This window comes from Leptidea sinapis, chromosome 17, assembly GCF_905404315.1.
Source record: "Leptidea sinapis chromosome 17, ilLepSina1.1, whole genome shotgun sequence".
In the NCBI taxonomy this organism is placed as follows: Eukaryota; Metazoa; Arthropoda; class Insecta; order Lepidoptera; family Pieridae; genus Leptidea; species Leptidea sinapis.
Window position 1 is genome coordinate 8,103,760 of NC_066281.1, and position 24,404 is coordinate 8,128,163.

The 24,404-nt window shown below is 35.1% G+C and overlaps 1 protein-coding gene across 5 annotated transcripts in view; it reads right to left on the bottom strand.

The window, feature by feature from the left end:
• Window positions 1-20,438, bottom strand: part of LOC126969042 (ral guanine nucleotide dissociation stimulator) — a 60,645-nt gene extending 40,207 nt beyond the window's left edge. For 2 of the 5 annotated variants that reach the window (XM_050814330.1, XM_050814329.1), the window contains exon 1: window positions 20,027-20,438. In XM_050814330.1, the coding sequence (XP_050670287.1) occupies window positions 20,027-20,050 (24 nt within the window). In that variant the 5' untranslated portion in view covers window positions 20,051-20,438. Of the gene's footprint in view, window positions 1-6,759; window positions 7,068-7,204; window positions 8,541-12,033; window positions 12,425-20,026 lie in introns of those variants that run through there. The other 3 variants (XM_050814325.1, XM_050814326.1, XM_050814327.1) reach the window with 3 other exon arrangements.
• Window positions 20,439-24,404: the final 3,966 nt, after the last annotated feature.

Below are 24,404 nucleotides of genomic sequence, written 5' to 3' on the forward strand. Positions count from 1 at the left end.
CTCTTGTGATTCCTCTGGTGTTGCAAGAGAATGTGGGTGGCGGTGATCACTTAACATCAGGTGACCCGTACGCTCCTTTCCGTTTGTCCTCCTCTTCGATAAATAAAATAAAGGATGACAGCAAGAAGTTCATGGTGTGTCATGTGATTGTGGAATTCAACGGCAGTCAAGTAAAACAGATCTGGAACAGCGTCTCTACGCAACGCTAAGTGATCGAGACAGAGTATTAAAACCTGAGAATTCAAGCTGTGCGTTAGAAAAGGCTTAAAACTTCGACAAAAATCGTAAATGGCAATTGTCGAAGGCAAAAAGAAAAGAAAATATTCAAAGCCTTTTGTAAAAGGTTTACAATACCTGTATACATATGACAAGAATGTACGCGTAATAGAAACAAAAGCCCTGCATAAAACATTTATGTAGAGTAGTCCTTCAGAGAAGGATGCAGACGTCCGCAACCCTAACACAAAAGCCACTCTGTTAACCCTAACATGCACTACGTATCCCATAGACTACAGGAATACAAAGTTCCTAGACAAGATATTGTTATTTTTCAAAACTAATTTTTTGTCTTATACATGGTACGTAGGCTTACACAGATACAATGAGTCTATTAACCACGATGTATAACCACAGAATAAAGAGTAATAATATTATTTAAAAGGGCCATTCAATTGAATCCTCGTTCCACCAGATTAGCGGATAGACTGGTTTATGGCCACTGTCCCAGAACAACATTATATCTCAATAGTAGCTACGCAATGTGTATAAAATTATTTAACAATCTACCTCTAGAAATAAGAAACTTACCACAAAAACGATTTACTGGACTCCTGTTTAAATGGTTAATTGACAAAAAAATTTATAGTGTTAAGGTTTTTATTAAATTTTAAGTAAACGTTTTGCATGCTAATTTAAATTAACCGAATCGAAGACACTATTATAATATCTCTAATGTATACTGTATTAATATATCTATAATGTATACTGTATTCGATGCAATAAATAAATTTCATTTCATTTCAATAGTACAGCTGAAGTACCTGAGACTTAAACAAAGCATACAAAATTTATCAACGATTCGTCACTCGAACGGAAGTCTGTTGGAAGAGCGCTCGCACGGGTTCGAGTCCCGCGCGTTCTCAAATTTTATTTGTGTAATCAATCCCAGAATCCTAATTATCACTTTAAAACATGACTGATTGAATAGAACACAAGTTTCACTTAGTTATACGGTTTATATTACATACTAACCCCCTTATTCATAATAGTCTGCTAACTTAAAGCATTGCTAATTCTCACGCTGTCTTCTTCTATTGACCTAAGTCAGAATGAAAAAAAAACACTCCTAAGCGGCTGTTTAAAGTTAGCGAACCATTATGAATAAGGGGGTAAAGATTTACGTTAGTAAGAATAATTTTAAATCGTAGTCAGTTCTTAGCTGTGTTAGATTCATAACACATTGATAAATCAGTTAACGCACACCACGACCTATTTTTATATTGTACCAAACTTATATTAATAATATTTTTAATTAAAATAACATTTTATTAATCACTTATTGAATTTGATATTAGATGCGTCTGTAGTTGCTAAGCTGACAGTGTAAATAAGAACATAACATAACATTATAACTGCACCCTATTATTAAACTAACGAGCGTCTTAAGAGCTATGTCAACACATGTGAACTTACTGCAATGATTTTAAAGAAAATGTAATATAATCATAATATTTTTAATAACAATTATTAATTTTTATTTCTGACAATAAGGGACGAGACGAGCAGGACGTTTAGCTAATGGTGATTTATACAGCCTGCCCTTTTCAATTCAGTGCCGCTCAGGATTCATGAAAAATCCAAAAATTCTGACCGGCACAAAATTTACGCTAGTCTCCTTGAGACGTAAGATGTTAAGTCTCGTTTGCCCAGTAATTTCACTAGCTACAGGCACCCTTCAGACCGAAACACAATAATGCTTACACATAACTGCTTCATGGTAGAAATAGGCGCCGTTGTGGTACCCATAATCTAGCCGGCATCCAGTGCAAAGCAGCCTTCAGGTTATGGTTTGTACAGCAGTTTTGGTACAGTTCAGTGCAAGCCTATTTCACTGCGACAAATGTGATCTATTAACCGACCACTATTAACTGTAGCTCACTGCTAAGATTGATTCTGTACCTCAAGTGGTTGAAGAATTGGTCTTCCCGAAGAGATCCCGTTTCAAATAAATAATAAATAAAAATTAAAGGCATTTATTTCAGACATAATACTACCCATAGTTACAAGACCATATTTCGTTTAGATGCATTGAAGCACCACATTCAAAGAGAATGTGAAACGGGGTTTCATTATTACAGAATCTACTCGCTCTATCTATCCTGTTCAGAATGCGTAAGTTTTCCAACTTCCTCGTTACGCAGTATTTCAGCCTGAAGGTTGGCATTCTGTCAGATAATAAACGGCTCGACCCGTATCTCTGACGAAGCCTACACATTTAAATGAATATAGTAATTACAGGTGAATTAAAAAGAGGAAAAGTTTAATGTGTAGCGGCCGAACCACAATTATTGACGTCTTGTTAAAGTGAAAACTTAGGCACATAAGCACTTTATTTTGTGGTAACATTTTAACGTTTAAATACGACTCGTACGCCCTGGTCACCCGCCCGCGACGTATGAGGCTCAAGCGGCTAGCAGCTGATTACCTACTCCTACTGCCTACACTACATTCTCATGAACAAAGCTCTGACGTTTACGAGACATCGAGCTAAAAATTTATAGAAGTCGCCACGATAAAGAGAAACATCTATTTGAGGCCATACATTACGTTTCAGCAAAAGTCTTGGAATAAAAGTTTGTAAGTGTTTATCTAAGTTCCTCATAAGAGTTGAAATGCGTGCGTTACCAGTAAGTAGCTGTATAGGTTAATATTGAATGGTGTAAAAAAAGATTTTTAATGTATCGGTTCCTAACATAATTTTTAAACATACGTGACGGTTTCCGTAGAACACTCTTATAACTTAATCATAGCTTTTGGCATTTTAGCAAAAAAGGTCCGTTGTTGCCGAAAAAAAAAATTATGCAGTCAATGTCACTTCTACAAAACATTTTTAATGCTGTCAGCTGATGCGGCCAAATACATTTCTGCTTTTCGTTTTTTTTTTAAATACTAGGGATTATTAAAAAGAGATAAATAGATAGCTGTGATTCATAAAAAGCTGTATCGCATTTTATTGTAAAAAAAAATAAAAAATAACCTGCATCACATTTTTATTTTAGAATTTTTTTGTTATATTCAGAACCAAGGTCCAATTGCAACCCCCTACTTTTAGAATGTAATTGTTTTACACCCTGTATATGTTTGAGGTCGGGATTTTATTGTAAAATAAATTTACATAAAGTAAAACATTACTAAAATCAAGGATTGATGTTATAAGTATTTCATAAATAGATACGATTCTAAATTGTTACTAATTTAGCATAGGACAGTTGCTATCACGTAGACGTATCTACAAAAGAAATATTGAGAGCGAAACAACATTATGATATCACGTTTTCATCATAATCTGTCCAAACAACTGAATCACTTTTAAGTAGAAAGTGAATATTACATCCGGTCTATAAACAATCAAATAATTAGAGATTTGTCGACTATGGAATGAAAAGATTCGCTGACCGGTTGGCATCAAAATGGTCGATTAGTCAAATTCTAATTGACAATTCAAATTTTATTCAAAGTAGCATTATAAATCACTTATTGAATCACGTTAAAATCATTTCCATTCGAAACTATATGCCTCAGACCTGAGAAGAACGGGCGCAAGAAAATCAGCGGTTTTCTTTTTACACGCTTTTTATTAGCTTCACCTGTATGTATGTTTATTTGTAGCCGACTCATTTGGGCGCGATTTTGATCCACTTTAAACGGACAGATTTTTCAAACTTCGTAGATTTATCGAGGACCAATGATAATACATTCATTTGATAAAATTATTCCATTTTTCAATTTGAAAAATAATATTTTGGTTAATTTATTTTAAACTCAAGTTTGCGCGTTTACCACTAAAAACACCCCATTTGTCGTATCACCGCTCTTCGACAACACTTCCCTCAAAGCCTCGCCTAGTATCGGAATACTGGGTCTCGAAATCTCGAGCGATTGCCAATTTCGTGGTCATCTGGAATGCAAAGTCAAATTGGCTTCAATGAAACTGGGCGTCATTAATAGAGCAAGGCAATACTTCAAGCCGGCCCACATACTAGCGCTCTACAAAGCGCAGGTCCGGCCACACATGGAGTATTGCTGTCATCTCTAGTCTGGCGCACCCCAGTATCAGCTCGATCCATTTGACCGCGTGCAACGCAGAGCAGCTCGAATTGTCGGGGACCCAGTGCTCTGTGAACGGCTGGATCACTTGGCGTTGCGTAGAGACGTCGCTTCATTGTGTGTCTTCTACCGCATTTATCACGGGGAGTGTTCCGAAGAGCTGTTTAACCTGATTCCTGCCGCCGAATTCCACCTTCGCACGACACGCCACAAGATAGGATATCATCCTCACCATCTGGATGTGTGGCGGTCCTCCACAGTGCGGTTTTCAAGGAGCTTTCTTCCACGTACTACAAAGCTGTGGAATGAGCTTCCTTGTGCGGTGTTTCAGGGACGATACGACATGGGTACCTTCAAAAAAAAGCGCGTACACCTTCCTTAAAAGCCGGCAACGCTCCTGTGATTCCTCTGGTGTTGCAAGAGATTGTGGGCGGCGGTGATCACTTAACAACAGGTGAACCGTACGCTCGTTTGTCCTCCTAAAAAAAAAAACTTGCGGATGGAATTTTAGAAAATCCGTTCTTAGCTGACCTCTACTCGGTGAAAAGAATATTCCTAATAAATTTCAAGTCTTTAGCTCTAATGGTTCCAGAGATATTGACTATATACGTGGAAATCTATCTATATATATAAAAATGAATTGCTGTTCGTTAGTCTCGCTAAAACTCGAGAACGGCTGGACCGGTTTGGCTAAGTTTGGTCTTGAATTACTTGGGGAAATCCAGAGAAGGTTTAAAAGGTGAATAAATATGAAAAAATTGGGAATTAAATAAAAAAAAATAACAATTTTGTTTTTCCTTTGATGTCCCCCCCCCCGCCCCCGTTGTTCAGAAATCAAATTCAAAAAATAGTTAAAAATAATAACTTATTAGTTTTTATATCTTGCTAACTTACTCAGGAGGTATAAAATAAACTTAATTTTAGCTAACTATAGTTGGTAGATTAACAACAGTTGTTAACTATCTATGAGATTATTTTTATGTAGATTGATAATTCTTAAGTTTTGTCCTTGCACGCGGTCAAATGGTTGGAGCTGATACTGGGGTGGCTGATACGGACCAGAGATGACAGCAATACTTCATATGTGGCAGGACCTGCGCTTTATAGAGCGCTAGAATGTGGGCCGGCTTCAAGTATTGCCATGCTTTATTTATGACGCCCAGCTTCTTCGAAGCCTATTTGGCTTTGCTCTCCAGATGTCCGCGGAATTGGCAATCGCTCGAGATGTCGAGATTCCTATACTAGGCGCGGCTTTAAGTAAGGTGTTACTGAAGAGCGGTGATTCGACAAATGAGGATTCTTTTAGTGTAAAACTTGAGTCTTCTGCGGGTGAAATTGGGCAAAAGAGAGAGGACAACAGAGGACTCAATAGAAGAATTATTCAAAACAGTTTAATATTTTCAAATTTAAGACAGGACAACGTCTGTCGGGTCCGCTAGTCTCTTATATGTATATAGAATTTTGTTACAATAATTAGTGCTGTAAATGTTGATTTAAAGGAAAGGTTCTTACCATTTTATCTAATTAAAGCTTAACTTTCCCCGAATTGGTCATAAATGGTAAAAAATATATATATTTTTTAACTAGATGAAGAAAATGATATTTATTTGATTTGATAAAATAATATAGATGTAAAATGAGATGTTGTTTTAAGGCATTCAAAAGATAAGATTACTATTTGCTCTGTGACCGTGAATTATATTATTTGTACACACTTCAAACTTATCAGTTTCCAACATCGGGTATTCCGTTTAGAAATACAAATTTAAATTTAACATCGGAAAGAGAACGGAAAAGAGATGCGTTGAGATGAAGCGGCTCTAGAATCTAGAATTTTATGAAAATAAGGGACGAGACGAGCAGGTCGTTCAGCTGATGGTAATTGATACACCTTGCCCATTACAATGCAGTGCCGCTCAGGATTCATGAAAAGCCCCAAAAATTCTACGCTTAATACAACTGCGCCGTCACCTTGAGACATAAGATGTTAAATCTCATTTGCCCAGTAATTTCAGCTAGCTACGGCGTCCTTCAGACGGAAACACAGTAATGCTTACACATGAGTGCTTCACGGCAGAAATAGGCGCCGTTGTGGTACCCATAATCTAGCCGGCACTCTGTGTAAAGGAGCCTCCCGTAAACTGGTAAATGTTCGATAGGAGTTAAGTCAAGCGACTGTGTAGGACGATCAGTTACTTTTTATTTATTTTTACACGTGTGAATTTACTGAATCTAATACACAGTCAAGTATGCTCTATAGATCTCAAATTAACCTCTTTTAATTCTCAAGTTAATTGCCAGAGACTTGGGTTTTTTGGAGAATTTGGTCACAGCGAAAATTATAAAAAAAATGGCGCGATTTTTTTCTTTTTAAATAAGATGTTATGACTTATATACTTGTAATTTTACCGATATTAATAGACTGCAACCAACCTTGACATACCACCGCGTCTGCGACTTGCAGGGTCTTGGTCTCCGGCGTTCAGTACTGCGGGCCTCACGGGATGGTGACCGAAGAGCGTTGTTGCACTTGGCTGCCAGGGCCTTCGTCTTCTCCGACAACGACTGTCGCAATTCGCCCCCAACGCACCCCCGCACTAGCATCCTTCCACCCGCAGACCGAACCCATTCGACTTATTATCAACACTCATAATGTCTATAGATCAACTTTATTAAATTAACTAGCCAAGTTATACTCCAAAGAATAGAATGTACGTTTAAAACATTATCAGTATCTGCATCTAAGGATTATAGAAATTTTAGATCATTTATGGCCGTTCCCAATATTCAGTCTATCTCCGGTTGTGGCCTACTTAAGATAAAAATCGTAACTATTGTTGACTTTTCTGTCCCAAAAAACTTATCGACGGTAACTCACCTTATCCGTACACGCTGTCTGTCAATGGGAGGACGTATAGCTTACTAGCGATAGAAGTTTGTATGGAAATTGCAATTCACGCGTCCCATTATAAGGCGATAAGAATGACTTATCGGGTATATTGACACAGCTTCAGATTATTGACAGCTAATTACTCAGAGTAGAAGGTAGTAATTTATGTCTATCTGTAGATAGTATATTGGGAACGGCCGTTATACATCTAGATAGACATATGACAGCTACGAAAACGTCAAAAAAAATTTAGTTTAGATCTAACCTCTAATTTGAGCAATGCACGCGTGTGCGTGTGCGTGTGTGTTAGTGTTAACACAAACTGTCATACAAATTGCGAGTGTAAGTGCTTGTCACGCACACTAAAGTAATAACCCTGGGAGTTTTCATCGGTTGTCTAACAGCAAGAGACTCAATCTAGACGTATAAATTATCTAATATAGAAAACATAGATCAATAATTGCCCTGACATGGGCAACATAAGGTTAAAAAAGCCTATTTACGTATTTGTGCGTCACGCGTCACTTCGACTTTTATACTTTCTAGAACTCTTGCATATATACCAAATATCTACATAATTAAGGCAACGTCTGGACATAAGCATGAAAATATAAGTAAACCTATTTTCACGACATCGTATCTTTCATATTTGATCCAATTAAAACCTCACACGCTTAAGTTATTGTCCAATGAATACCTACGATAATACATACATAAAAATACATACATACATAAAATCACGCCTCTTTCCCGTAGGTGTAGGCAGAGACCACTTCTTTCCACTTGCTACGATCCTTACATACTTGTTTCGCTTCGTCCACTTTCATTATTCCTTTCATACATGCTCTTCGATTTAGGGTACTCTTGACCTGGCCTTTTTTCAAGACGTCCCTGATTTGATCTTGAAACGTCCGCCTAGGTCTACCCCTTCCAACACTTTCATTCACACTGGCCTTATACACTATCTTCTACTCTTCGTCATTCGTTCTTCATTCTCTCGACATGTCCAAACCATCTCAGCATACCTTTCTCAATTTTTGTCATGTTGTGACGTCTTTCAGACCACAACGTTTCCTTATCTCACTATTTCTTATCGTGTCACTCAGTTTAACTCCTATCACACTTCTCAACGCACTCATCTCAACTGCATTTATTCTGCTTTCATGTTTCTTCTGTCATACCCAACTTTCACTTCCGTACATGAGTGTTGGAACCAACACCCCCTCATGCACAGCCAAACGAGCCTTATTAGACACCTTCTGCCTGTTCATAAAGGAGTGCAAAGCTCCATTCACCATGTTTCCTGCATTCATTCTTCTTTCAATATCACTCTCATAGATTACTTACAATAATACACATAAATAAAATTTGAAAACAAAATTTTATGAACGATGCGGGACTTAACAAATTGTTTAGATTTACAAGAGCGACATATCAAGTCCATTTCCTAATATGCAAATATTAAGTATATCCTGTAGATGAAGCCACAACATGAGAGTTGAACAAAGCATGCAAGATTTTATGACGGCAGTCAAACGGTTAGCTCAGTTGGAAGAGCACTCGCACGGAACGCGAGAGGTCGTGGGTTCGAGTCCCGCATCGTTCATAAAATTTTGATTTCAAATTTAATTTGTGCATTAATCCTAGAAGTGAAGGTTATCACTTTAATAACTTAACAAATTGTTAATAATACACATGTCTTATTGTAGGTATTGCTTAGCACATAAGGATCAAAACATAATAATTATAAGACAATTAAGTATAAACAATTTGTTATGTTTTTAAAGGATTAAACCCTCACTTCTAGGATTAATACACAAATAAAACTTGAAAAACCAAAATTTTAACTAACCCACTGAGCTAAACGTTCGAGTGACGTATCGTCATAAAATCTTGTATGTTTTGTTCAACAGAGCACGGTCATAAAATTATGTTTTTCAAATTTTATTTGTGCACTTAAGTATAATTTAGAAATGCAATGACGTGTACTTGTCGATGAGTTTAACTCGTGAATTAATATATTATTTCCGAAGTCAATGTTAATAGTATTGAGGTACTTCTGTATTTGTCACAATATCTCCGTTTAATTGAGCGTCCTTGGCCACAAGCAAACACATTACATTATTGTTGACTTGATAACGTTATAGGTAGTTGTGCCTACACATTGACAGCCGTACAACAAAGGGGATATCCTCATTATGTGTCATACGTTCTCTGAGGTATATATACACTTTTTATGTACTGACCTAGAACCATATTTGTATTCTCTGTGTAATAAATGAACGCGAAGTAAAGTTACTCAAAATTTAAAACTAATTCTGTGTTATTACAAAAAAGTTAAACATGTAAAATTTCTATTACAAATATGTGACTTTCTGATGTTTAGCGTTGAACAATCTTTTGGCATTGCTTATATTTAAACACGAGTCAAAGCTTGTCTAAGGTGTGTCTAACGGATAGGTCGTATTCATAATATGGAAGATTTAAGGCCGTTTTCAATAACCTATCTATCTATCCTTAGTTGAACTTACTAGAGGTAAGACAAATCTATCTTTTTACGGTACTAACATTTTAATAACCTATCGACAGATAACATTGGACTATTACTATATTTGACATAACTATGGATAGATAAGATCTTGTCATTAAACGGTGATATCAATGTATCCGTAATTGAAAACGGCCGTTAGATTATAAGATGACAGATAGACGAAAGGTGACAAAAATTGCGTTCCGTTACTTTACTTGTTCCTGTACACTTCAGTTTATGTTGTACTTAACGATGTTTAAGATAAACACAAGCTAAACACTGTTTTGTAATAGAAAAGCATAAACTTTATTTTAGACGTTGGTATTGTTAGGTCACGTCGACGTTCAAATTCAAATATTTTTATTCAAAATAGGGTGTGACATCACTTATTGAAAGTCAAAAAACTACCGCCCGTTCCAAAATGAATGCCTCAGACCTGAGAAGAACGTGCGCAACAAACTCGGCTGTTATAGTTAGGTCACTATTTAATAAAACACGTGTCTAAGCCATGTTTAAATTATTTTTTTGTAATAACACCGTAAGTCTTTTTTTATGGAAATAAGGGACGAGACGAGCAGGATTTCCAGCTGATGGTAATTTATCAATTACTGTATTGTACACTGCATTGTATTGCACTGTATTGTAATGGGCAGGGCGTATCACGCCCTGCCCATTACAATACAGGGCTGGTCAGGATTCTTGAAAGACCCAAAAATTCTTAGCGGCACTACAACAGCTACGCTCGTCGCCTTGAGACATAAGATGTTAAGTCTCATTTGCCCAGTAATTTCACTAGCTACGGCGCCCTTCAGACCGGAACACAACAATGCTTACACATTACTGCTTCACGGCAGAATAGGAATGGTTCACAACAGCAATAATCCAAAATGCCAACAAATGCCTAAAACAATTCATTAAACATAATATAACGTGTCGGAAGTACAAAATTATAACTAAATATGTTTTTATCAACAAAAAACACGAGTTTTTCACTCAAAGATAGAAGGTTTAAGTTTTATTCAGTAAGCCTATCTCTTCATAAGACACTAGCTGACCCGGCAAACGTTGTTTTGCCATATAAAGTATAATTCACGCGATAGTTTTATAAGTAATAAAATATTGCCTATATTATAGCCTGTACATAATTTTGTTCTATTGTCAATAGTTTTTGCAGCGCACGCAAAAATAGGTTTTCGATTTTACACCTTGTGTTACAAAATAGCAATTTTATTACGGATCCCTAATTTTGAAAAAAAACATAGCCTATAGCCTTCCTCGATAAATGGACTACCCAACACTGAAATAATCATTCAAATCGGACCAGTAGTACCAGAGATTAGCGCGTTCAAACAAACAAACAAACACTGCAGCTTTATAATATTAGTATAGATTTATAAGAATTCTGATTCATCACGGGTTAAACTCCGATATATAATAATAAGTTACTTCCTTTACGGTAAATCCACTACAGAAATGGATAACTAGTTACTACTGTACCTATACTGAATTAAGTTATGAAACTCGACAGAGTTAATGTAGAACTAAATATGGATCCAGTAGAATACATTATGAGGCAAGAATTAATTTTATCTTATAGTTATATGTTTTGAAATATTATTTGCAAATTCCTACAAAACAGTATTTTTTTTATTATCTACAGAACAACGTCTGTCGGGGCAGCTAGTATATATATATAGTAATTTATATATTCAAAACAATTTAGTTCATATATCATAAGTTCATGTAAAATATGTTCAAATGTTGATTTTTTTCATTATATTTGCCGTATTCTTTTTATAATCAACTCTTTAAATATGATCGAGTATCATTCTTTGAACTGAAGTAATATTATTCTGTATTTATTATTCTTTTTAAACTTATTCATGGTACGAAAAATCTGTCCTATTTTTTACCAAATAACGCTATCCTCTTTCAGTTTTGGATGCGTGCCCTCTTGCATTTCTCGACCCTTCGACAATCAGGAGCACAGGTGTTTCGATTGCAAAAGATTGGCAGGTGCGACTAAAATATTTTTTATTACTTTTTTTTTATATCTCAGTCCGTTTATGTTTATATTTTTTCATATTTATACAACAATAGGTTGACGTTATGCTTTTAAAATATTGAAGTAATGATAAAACGAAATTATTATAATATTAAACAGTTAAAATATTAAATTAATGTCATTTTCGGGTATGCTTCGCAATAATGTAGAATATAGTAATGAAAGCGTAAGTACTTTTGAAAGATTTGGACATATAATAATGATAGTAATATATTTTTAAACCTGGTTAAGTATCACTCATCGACAAGTATCCAATTAAAACAAAATTATCGATATTTCATGTTAAAATGCGTTTGAACATCAATAACTCTTAAGAATCACTAAACTTTATCACACGACACGGGCACATTAAACTGGTTTTAGTTTAAAAACTGTATTTTGAGAATGGAACGTTATCGCGGTACATAAAATGTGATAATACGCGAGTCAATGCGGGGCATGTCGTTTCGCGCTCAACGCCGAGTACGTAACGTCTAATCTGCGGTCCGCGAACCGCCTCACTGATCAGAGACGTGAGTTGCGACTTGCGACGGTTGACTGTGAAGTCTGACGTTTGACACTTGAATACTGAACTGAAGTACCCCACAGACAGGTCAGAACAACTACTGCGTCAGCTGAGCGGCGCGGTGAACCGAAGCCGGTACCTTTTAAATGACGACAATTTAACAATTCACTATAAAAGTTGTCAACATACACGGTTATATTCATAGATGTACTATATAAATATTAGTGTATAGATCAACCTCGCGAGAGAGAACATTTTGATACAGCAACATTGAACAGCAAAGCGAATTACGGCCGTTCCCAATATTCAGTCTATCTTCTTTGGTTGTGGCCTACTTGAGATAAAAATCGTAACTGTCGTTGACTTTTCCGCCCCAATAAACTTATCGCCGGTAACTCACCTTATTACACAATGTCTGTCAATGGGACGTACCTATAGCTTACCAGCTATAGAAGTTTGTATGGAAATTGCAATTCACGCGCCCCAATATAAGGCGATAAGAATGGCTTATCGGGTATGTTGGGCCAGCTTCAGATTATTGACAGCTAATTACTGACAGTACAAGGTAGTAATTTATATCTATCTGTAGATAGTATATTGGGAACGGCTGTTAGATAATTTGTACGTCTAGATAGAGTTTCTTGCTGTTAGATAACCAATAAAAACAGGCCAGGAATATTAGTTTAGTGTGCGTGACAAGCTAAGTCTAACACTGGCTTGTTTTTTTTTTGTTAGTGTGCGTGAATTGCTCAAAATAGAGGTTAGATATAGACTCAATTTTTTTTCCGACGTTTTTACAGCTGTCATAGTCTATCTAGACGTATAAATGATCTAAGGCGAATGTATTGTTACTGTAGTCGTTTTGATTTTATTTATAGAAGTCGTAAACAGTCAGCCACGCTACGAATTAGCTTCTTAGGCCGGGTTGCATCATATTAGCTAATATAGTTAAGGTTAACGTCAAATTTAACGTTAACACAAACGCCTTAATTTAACATAGTCTGCGAAATGTGTTGAACCATCGTATTTCTCGGCATAGTTATAGTTAAAAAGTGAAATATCAAATCAATATCGAATATTTATTTGATAATTTTGACAGATCGCTGTTTAGCTATTACCTGTAGATTTAACCGGCGAAGATTGGACGGTTACCGTTAACGTGACGTCATCTAAAAATTGTCAAATAATGCACCTCATTTTTTGCTTTAACCGGTACTTTAACATATTTTATATTGGTAAAGTAAGATGGTGCATTCCAGCCTAAAACGATCAAACAATAAAAAAATATATTTAATATTTAACAATAGCTTTTACCGGCGAATATTGGATGGTTAATAAGTTAAGTTACTAATAAGTAAACAGTTAAAGTTATGACGTCATCTAAAAATTATCAAGCGGTGCAAGTAATCATTTGCTTAACCGGTACTTTTACATGTTTGTTATCGCTAAAGTTAATTTTGTTAGTGAAACCTAGCCTTAGTATTTTGAATATCAACTAACGCACACAATGAAACATCAAAAGTGGTCGTCTTTACGTTTGTTTTTTAATTTTAAACTAAATCAATGGTCTAGAGGAGAATCGTCTTAAGTACAAAAATTAAAATTTTGACGTTATTGACAAATGTACTAAAAAGACATGCGGTGGGTATTTCAAATATCTCCTGTCTTAGGTATTTTAAAATATAAATTTGTTATTAATGACATCAAGTCACACTGAAACATTTAAAAAAAAGAAAATATTTTAGTTGCAAAATTATTATTATATTATATCTACAAATAATAACATTGAAAGCAAAGACCAAAGTGTACATTGAAAATCAAGAACATTAAACATAGTTTTCTTTTTAACCAACATCAAAAGAGGAGGAGGTTCTCAATTCGTCGGAATGTTTTTTTTTTATGTTTGTTACCTCAGAACTTTCGACTGGGTGATATTTGATGATTTTTGGAGTCGGTGTCAGCCAAGGTAGGTAATTGTAACTACATACATACAGTCATGGGCGAGATGTTCTCGTGTCTCACACACGAGGTGAGGTGGCGAGAGGCGAAAGAGGGCCGCGGCGGGAGGACTTCGATTCCAAAAATAACAATAATCGTTACTAGAATTAGATTAATTTATTAGATTGTATAAAAATACGCAATTATTTTTATATATTTAGTGCATTTTATATGAATTGTTTTTGGAATAGTGTTTTTGAAGTCTGTTGTTTTTTTGTAAAAAATCTTTTTTACATATTTTTTTAAACGAATATATCTATGACTTTTACGTGACTGCTTATAAATACTTAATTAAACTTTTTTTCTCATTTCATTGTCAGTTTAAATGCTTTAAACTGAATATATTTTAAATGCTAGTTACCTACTTCCAGATACATTAATCTCTGCAAATTCATAAGTGAATGGGAGTTATTACGTATTGCGAAAATAGCATATAGTATTACGAAAATAAATACACGCACATATCGCTTGCTTGGCTAATATTAACTGATCTAAGTGTTTTTATAATTATTAATAACATTCAGCAACCACAATGAATGCAATATTCATTATGGTTCCCAACTTTTTGTACGAGAAAATATGAAGGTCGTAGAAATAAAATTATTTGACGTTTTTAAAAACATAATTATATTTTTAACCGACTTCAAAAAGGGGGAGGTTATCAATTCGATCGGTGTTTTTTTATGTATGTACACCGTTTACTCATCATCATTCATCTTTTATTTGATGCGAAATAGATGCCATTTGGTCCCATAAAAATTTTACTGAGCGTCTTGTACAATTTAAAAAAAATCGATCTGAAATTAAGTTTGTACATACCTACCATATAAATTGAAATATTTTTTTTCGGAATAGGATTTAAAACCACTTATTTCACCCATTGGAAAAAGTATGCCTCAAACATGAGAAGAACTGGCGCTAGAAACTCAGCCGGCTTCTTATTTTTTCATTAGATATTGTTACAATGGAATATCGTACAACACGGACTAGTAAAAAAATAAGGACTCCGTGTGACCTTACATAAGAGTGTAGCAGCAAAACAAGCCGATTAACTTGTAAATACATAGTCCCACGCACACACTTACACTACTACAGGCCGATAGGCGGCCATTATGAGAATTGTGACCGTCGAAGACCGAAAAATGACGTCGTGCGTTGTGAAAAAGTGTAAAAACGATACTTTATAAGTATTTGTGGCCATATATGATTATTTAATAATAATAATAATAAAAGTCTTTATTAACAATCTATAAATAAGTGCAGTTACATTTCTAATCTTAAATCTACTATTTTAATTTGATTATATAAAAGTACTTATGTAATAATTTACTATATTAGAGACCGGTTTCTAGATTGTTTTGCTTTTCAGCATAGGCCTCCCCACGTTTTCTCCACAAAGATCTATCTCTTGCTGTTCCTCATCCAAGTCGGACCTGCCACCTTTAGAATATCATCTTCCCATCTTCGATGCTGTCTTCCTTTATTTCTAGTATTATATCTTGGACACCATTCTTTCTGTCACTTCTTTAGTCCATTTCTCAGTCTTACTTCGTATCATGTGTCCAGCCCAATTCCATTTCAGTTGTTGGATATGATATTTTATATCTATGACATTGGTTCGTTTTCTTATTATTGCTAGCTTAATTTTATCTTTAAGTTTTATGTTGAGTATACTTCGTTCCATTCTGTGTTGGCAGGTTTCCAGCGCTTTGATATTTTTGTTTGTGCAACTCCAAGTCTGGTACCCGTAGGTCATACTGGGTAGAACACAAGTATTAAATATTTTCATCTTTTAGGGCCCAATATCTCTTCCATCCTATAGTTATTCTATTGTTTATTTCTTTTGTAGTGAGGTCTGTAGGAGATATTATTCGGCCAAGGTATGTATATTCCTCTAGATATTCTAATTCATTGGCGTTATTAGGTTTAATAGGAACTTTAGTGTAATTAGTCATAACCTTTGTTTTCTCTGTATTCATTGATAGTCCAACCTGCTCACTTTCATGTACTAGTTGTTCTATCATGTTTTGTAGGGTCTTTGGGTCTTCGCTTATTAGTATTAGATCGTCGGCAAATCTTAGGTGGTTTAGTAATTTCCCATTAATATTTATCCCGTGTTTATACCAATCGAGCTGCCGAAATACGTGTTCTAGGGTTGCCGAGAAGAGTTTGGGTGATAGAAGGTCACCATGATTATTTAAGGGGGAAAAATTGTGTAACTAGTATCCCCCATGATCGCACACACACTAGCATAACGGTGCTTCACTTGCTAATATCACGCCGCGGAGTCCCTTTTTTTACTCGTCCGTGTCGTACAATAATATAACAAATATTTTATTTTATATTTAATAGCCGGAGAGTTCCATACGGAATCTGTGGTCATTAAGTAAGTAATTTATGTCATAGTTGGTTATAGTAACTTTTATCATAGAATCGTTTTCTAACAATTCTTTTGAGTTTCGTAACATATTTGTTTTGTACATTTTCCTGGATCATGTTGTAAACGCATAACATTACTAACGCGATATAGCTGAGTAGTAGGCATAACAATAAAAAGGGCTTTTTAGAAGTGGGAGAGTCACGCTGCCGTCTTATGACGACAGCACAATCGGGCTAGAATCGTCCGGGTTATCAACACTCGCACAGAATACCGGCGTGAAGTAGCGGCCTAGTGCAGCTGTCTATCAGCAAGATAATCTAGACGTATAAAATTATCTAAGGCTATCTGTAAAGTTAATGTGTTTTTGTATACGTAATATATACAACGCCGCACAGATATTTTTTGACGACTTTTAATAGGCGATTGGGAATCTAACTAGTTGTTTATAGTACTTACGTCGATGACTGAACCACAAACGAGAATTAAATTTATTTCGATATGTTTAAGTTGTAAAATAAAAATACCAGTTATGTGAGTCACACTTCTTTTGGCGCGTTAGTGAAAAATTATGAGAGATTTTACGATGCGCGCGCACATGACCAACATCCTGACGTTAGTTAGTCAAATGTCAATTTGTATCTTTTACTTCAGATACCTTATGCCTCTTGTACGCACGCTTTCGTTGAAAAGATAATGATTGAAATTTAAAATGAACATCAATTCCTGCCTTATCGACGAAAGATGAAAAAAATTTATAAATTAACAAAAATCTTATTTTGCAAATTGAATAATGGATTTATTTTATCAAATAAGATATTGTCATCGGTCCTAGATAATTCTACGAATTTTGAACAAAATCTGGCCGTTTAAAGCGGGTCAAAATCGCGCCAAAACGAGTCTGTTACAAACAAACATACATACAGGTGAAGCTAATAAAAAGCGTGTAAAAATTTCATCTCTTTCTAATTAAATGAAAATAATTTAATGATATTTAAATAAACGTTATTTAATTAACTTGAACTAAATTCATTGTTTGTATGTATTTAATAACTTCTTAGTTACAATATTGTACTTTCTACAAACGTAAAATACCACGAGGAATATTTTTTTATTGATTGTGATGACTTGGAATATTGCTGACTTGAAACCACCACTGTAAAATATTTCTCTCCAAAATCAATAAATAAAATTGAAACTGAATGCGGCTTCCAGCACAGATCTTGAGCTGTAAGCGAAACTCATCCCATCGATGATCAATCTTCAAGAATCAAACCCACGGGTCACGAGCCGTTACGCGAAACGCAGACTCTTAATTATAAACTCTAGGTTGGCTAGTTTCAAATTAAATATTATGTGATCTCATGAAAAACCCAATCATCACTATACTCCGTGATAAAGTGATAAGGGATTTGTGCTAAAGCACTTAAAATCATATAAACGTCTAGATAGACTGTGACAGCTGTGAAAACGTCGAAAAAATTGAAGTTGACTGTTAACCTCTATTTTGAGCACAAAGTACAAAGTGACATACAAATCGCGACTGTAAGACGTAGCTTGTCACACATACCAAAGTAATACACGTCTGTTTTCATCGGTTGTCTAGCAGCAAGAAACTCTATCTAGTTTCTATATGTAGGTATAAATTATCTAAGCTAAAGAAATTATATCGTCTTACAATACCATAAAGAAAAAAAAAGACTGGCGTTGTAGCGGCATTCATTTTCTTAAAAAATATTATAATACATGAATCGATTAAAAATACAACATTTTTTTTGCTGTAGTTTTACTTAAATGTGTATTACTTAAGCAACTTTACAAACCACACAAAAATGACCACTAAGTCGAAAGAGACAATACGATACTGCTTCACAGACCTTTTCTGTGGGTAATACAGACAGACCTTGACTTGAACCAATCCGAATACAAGAATGAAATAACTAATGACCGCACTTTCGTTTTACCATATAAGTTAGGCGAGGAACAATCAAAACAGGTTACTTTAATACCGTTTGTTTTTTAGAAGCAAAAGATTTCAACGCGTTTTTTTACCATCAAGTATCATTTTATGATGATATGCTAGTCATATGTGGTATACTCGTATAGTAAATGCACTTAAAATTTGTATTAAACATATATGAAAATATGATTATCGCTTAGGTATGCTTGTTTTGATGCGAGGGCCGGGACATGCGATTACATATTATTTTCTTTTCTTTATCCTAACGTTGATTCAAATATTTAAGAATTACCTATTACATACAATAAATTTTATTATCAATTCTACCCGCCCATGTGTCCGATCTAAGCATTAACTTCTTAATTTTTCTTTTTATAATACCTTCCTACCCTCTACACCTTAATATTATTATTATTTATATATTGTTTGTATATTGTATATTTGTTTATATATTGTTTCTCATAAATTACGAATTCTCATTTCTCTCTATATAGGTAGGTACTTAGATACATAATATGTTATGATTTCGACATTGCCGGACCTAAGAATGCGAGTGTGAAGTTTGTGCCTTCATGCCATGACACACTTAATATCCGACACTTCTACTTTCTACGTAAAAATGCTTTCTACGTGGATGACGTGTTACATAACTCGAAGTACGTGACTTTTGAGAAGGAAGATAAGAATGTTCGACAGCTAAAAGAAGCATAATGATTTGGTAACCGACATCACCCACACTCAAAATCAAGGTTTAAAGATGCCATTGATACGTTTAGTCAAAACTTGGCGTAGTTACTTCGATTCGAGTTAAATATAGCGTAGGTAACTTACTTGTCTACATTAGAATGTTAAACAATTGTTTGTAATGTCTCACGAACACTTTCGAAACTTCGTAGGTACGTAGTTGGATCAACGTTGAGTAACATACAATAAATTGTAATTCATGATAATATGTGTACATTTTTTCAAAAGCAACAACAAAATAGTACTTTTTAATATATTAAAACGTTTAATATTGATAGAACTTATTTAGGTACGCATTTTATGTATCTTATAAGGTAATTTTTATTTCGTGTAAATATGTAAAGTATTGCTTTTACATAGATGTATGAGAAGTGGTTTTCCAAAAGGAAACCTAGTTGCCAGCTACATAAACATTAAAGATTGTTTGTTTCCCAATAATGTCATATTTAAAAATAGCCCGACGATATTTTGCACACATTACTGAATAATGACCTCAACAGTAGAGGTGGGTAGACGTGATTCGCCAGTCGCGTGATAAACTACCAAATTTATTATTGGCCGTGATATATAATTGATTGTGTGTATTGTGTAGTAAATAGTAATAATTGTGCTTATATAAAAATGATATTACCAAGCTTTCGGCATCCTGGCTCATCTTTTTCTATGCATGGTTCCCGCGAAGGACTCGCGCCGTGTCGGCCGCGGGGCCGCAGTTATCCAGGTAAACAAAGCCACCGCAGCATATCAGTTAGCACATCAACACAATAACATGCCACATTCCGTCACTGCATCCGTGTAATTCAACATATGATCGCTCCTGCCGGTCTCTATGACGTCACACGCTTTCTCACATCACAAGGTTAGCTTGCATTCACAACACCATCACTCCCTATTCAGCGCTTCATTTATTTAATAGTTAAATAACTCAAATAAACGCACAACACAATTTGTTTCACCTTATTTATGAAAGTATCGCGTGTGATGGATCAACGAATGACGCATGTAGGTAGGTAACGACTTTCGCGCACGAACTGAGTGAAGCACGTCCGTTTCGTGGCAACTGGCAGTACAGCCGAGTGCCGAGCCGACATCGGCGCACGCGCATGGCTCACGTAACGGCACAGGTCCCCGCTGCACCGCTACCCCGCCGCCCCCGGACAGCCCAGGGCCTTCGAACCTGACTTGTGACTTGTCTCACTCTCGGAAATCCAATAGGTTTACCTTTTCCTTTCACACAACTTATAATATGTTTATGACATTGGGTATTCCCAACTTTCTCTTTTATACCTACACTAGCTGACCCGGCAAACGTTGTTTTGCCATATAATTTATTTTTAGAGTTAGACCGTTTCTTGGACATTGCAACATTACTTTATTTTTCTGAAATAAAAGATTTTTTCTATAATAAACGTAGCCTAAGTTACTCCTTATTACATGAGCTACCTGCCAATAAAAGTCCCGTCAAAAACGATCCAGCCATTTTAGAGATTAGCCGGAACAAACAGACAGACAGACAGACAAAAATTGTGAAAATTGTTATTTTGGTGTAAGTACCGTATATAATATATTCATATACATGTACTAAAAAACGGTTATTTCAATATTACAAACATACACTCAAATTTTATTTTTTAGAATTAATAGGTGCAGGTACTTTAGTTATGTCAAACAACAAGTAATTTATATTTTGTATGTGATTTATAGTCTAGGTCCTAAAGAATCATTGAGAGAAAAATTTTAAGAAATAAACATTACCCTTATTCATAATGGTCCGCTAACTTTAAACAGCCGCTTAAGAGTGTTTTTTCTCATTCTGACTTAGGTCAATAGAAGAAGACAGAGTGAGAATTACCAATGCTTTAAGTTAGCAGACTAACAGAATAAGGGGGTTTGACTGTTGCTTCTCAATATATTCTTGATAATGTTCTATAAGGTTCATCAGCACATTGAGGAATTTGCTAGAAACTGTGACAATCATAATGTTAACACGAGGAACAAACACAAACTTGTTGTGCCTTCTACTCGGTAAAGTCGAGTTAGTAAGTCTTTAATTGGGCTATGTATATGCTTTTACAATATGATTCCAGAAAATGTACACAACAAATGTGTTACGAAATTTAAAAGAATTGTTAGAAAACGTTTGTGTGGGAAAGGTTACTATAGAATATTATACGATTTTCTTAACGATATCACAGACTGGGAATGAAGCGGATACCCTCAGGCTCTTTAATTATAAATGTTTATTGTACTATATTACATTGTAATCCATATTTTTATTAAAAAAACCGCTGAGTTTCTTGCGCCCGTTCTTCTTAGCTCTGAGTCAGTCTATTTTAAATGGAAGATAGCTTTTGACGTTCAGTAAGTGATTTCAAATCCTATTTTGATTTAAAATATTTGAATTTGAGTAGTTCACGGTATGTATAAAATTGACTAGCTGCAGCCCGCGACGACGTCCGTGTGGACGCTATGTAATAAGTAGCCCGACCTATATATATAAATAAAATGATAGAGATTTTCATTTGTGCGCGCATCACGGAAAAGCTACCGGATAGATTTCAATTCCTAGACACTTGGCCCTTATCTAAAAAAAATATTGTGATACCTTCATTTAATATAAAGTTTTAAGAAACAATTATTTTTATAAGCACTACATGATCAGTCATGTGTGTGCGCGAACGAAGTCGGCCGGCAAAGAACACATTATCTTATGATTATGCTTAAAAGATAATTTACATGTTAAGTTAATTAAATAAATTTATGCATTTCTCCAAAAAAATATTCTTCTAATGAAAATAATGTTATTATTAATTGTGGCTCCATCTACAGGATCTACTTTACAGTTGATAACCTGCTCAACCCCAATATTTGCATATTAGGAAATTGACTTGAGATGAAGCTCTTCCAAATCTAAGCAAACCTGACAGTTGAACAAAGCATACAAGATTTTATCAACGATGCGTCACTCAAACGGATGGCTCTGTTGGAAAGAGCGCTCGCACGGAACGCGAGAGGTCGCGGATTGAGTCCCGCATCGTTCTTTAATTTACTTTCATCGTCATCATCATCATCAACCGTAAGTAATCCCAGAAGTGAGGGTTATCACTTTAAAACATAACAAATTGTTTGTATAATCTATTTTTTCGAACTAGCTATATTAGTGTTAATATTATCAGCACACCAGAGGAGAGTAGAACACATTTGTTGACTGGGAGATTTCGCACCAATATCGCTTCTGTGTTGAATTTTATTTGCAACTAGCTGACAAACGCCAAACGTTGTTTTGCCATGTAAATTATGAAAATTTATTGAATTAGGCGTTATTGTGCGGAAATCCATAATTATACAATTGATTTAAGTTTTCTTTAGTGTTAATTCCGCCAATATTTGTTTTTTAAAAAACAATTCGACACGTGTGTCACCTCTACACGAGGCATCCTCAGGACGTGTTGTCTTGTCTTGGAGACTGTTTTTACGCCAACAGTGTTAATTACACTAAAGAAAACTTAAATCATTTGTACATATAAATTATTTTTAGAATTAGACCGTTTCTTGGATATTGAAACATTGCTTTATTTTTCACAAATAAAAGAATTTTTCTTAAATAAAAGCAAGCCTAATTTACTCCTTATTACAACAGCTACCTGCTAATAAAAGTCCCGTCAAAATCAGTCCAGCCATTTCAGAGATTAGCCGAAACAAACAGACAGACGACAGACCGACAAAATTGTAAAAAATATTATTTTGATGTATGTACCGTATATATATATACATAAAATAAAAAACGGTTATTTCAATATTACAAACAGACACTCCAATTTTATTTATATGTATAGATTGCTTGAAAAATACACTTGGCTTTAATCGATGTCGTACGGAGCATTCAAAGTCAAGTCAGAACTTTTATTCAATTAGGCTGAAACCATATTTTCGGTAAAAGTAGAGCTTCTGAGAAGAACATACAAGACACTCAACGGCCACTCTTTTCAATAGAGTATTTTACTATGGCTGTATCTAATATACATAAGTCATATCAAGTTAGTACAAACTATTTTATTATGACATATGCGGTGCATCCAATATTATGTGAATCTAGTTCAAAGGTTAAAAGCGTTTAAAAAAAAACAAATATTTCATAAAAAGTAATAAAGAATAAACTGTATAAAAATATAAATTATAAACAATTTGATTTCAAATTTTATTTGAATATAAATTATCCTATCCACCCCAACTCGTGACTGGTTTTTTGTTTCGGGTTCGTACGAGTATATCCAGGATTCGTCACCTGATACGATGTTGTATACAGCATTTGAGGATCCTGCGTGGAATCTTTCGAGAGTTCTGACGCACCAAGTAACGCGAGCCGCTTTTTGCTCTTCACAGAGCAAATGCGGTATCCATCGGGAAAACAACTTTTTTACACCTAATTGTTCATGCAAGATTATTCGTATTTGACTCATGCCAATGTCTAAAGTTGCCTGAATTTCGCGGTATGTCACATGTCGATCTTCCACAATCAGCTTACGCACAGCATCAACGTTTTCTTTGGTGACTGCAGTTTTTGGACGACCTTGACGGGGATCATCACTGAGCTTGACACGTCCACGTTGAAATTCAGCAAACCAGCGATAAATTGTGGTTTTGGATGGGGCTTCATCACCAAATGCAGAAATCATCCGGTCAACACACTGTTTTTGTGTTAAACCACTTCGAAAGTCATAATAAATCATCGCTCTAGAATTTTCGCGAGTCAATTCCATTTTCTCAACGACTAAACAAGTTTGACAAGACCTTGTGACAAGACCGAAAATCTTTTTTTAAATAAATAAATCGTATTCGATTTTTAAAACCAAGGAGTTTTCAATTAAAAAGATTTTAATATGACAGGAACAGTGGAAATATTCCATTCCCGATACTTTTAGTGCAGCCTATGTAAGTAGGTATAATGATTTATTAAGTATAACAGGTGGACTTGGCATCGTTCCCTTTGCACATATTTGAGGGAAGGA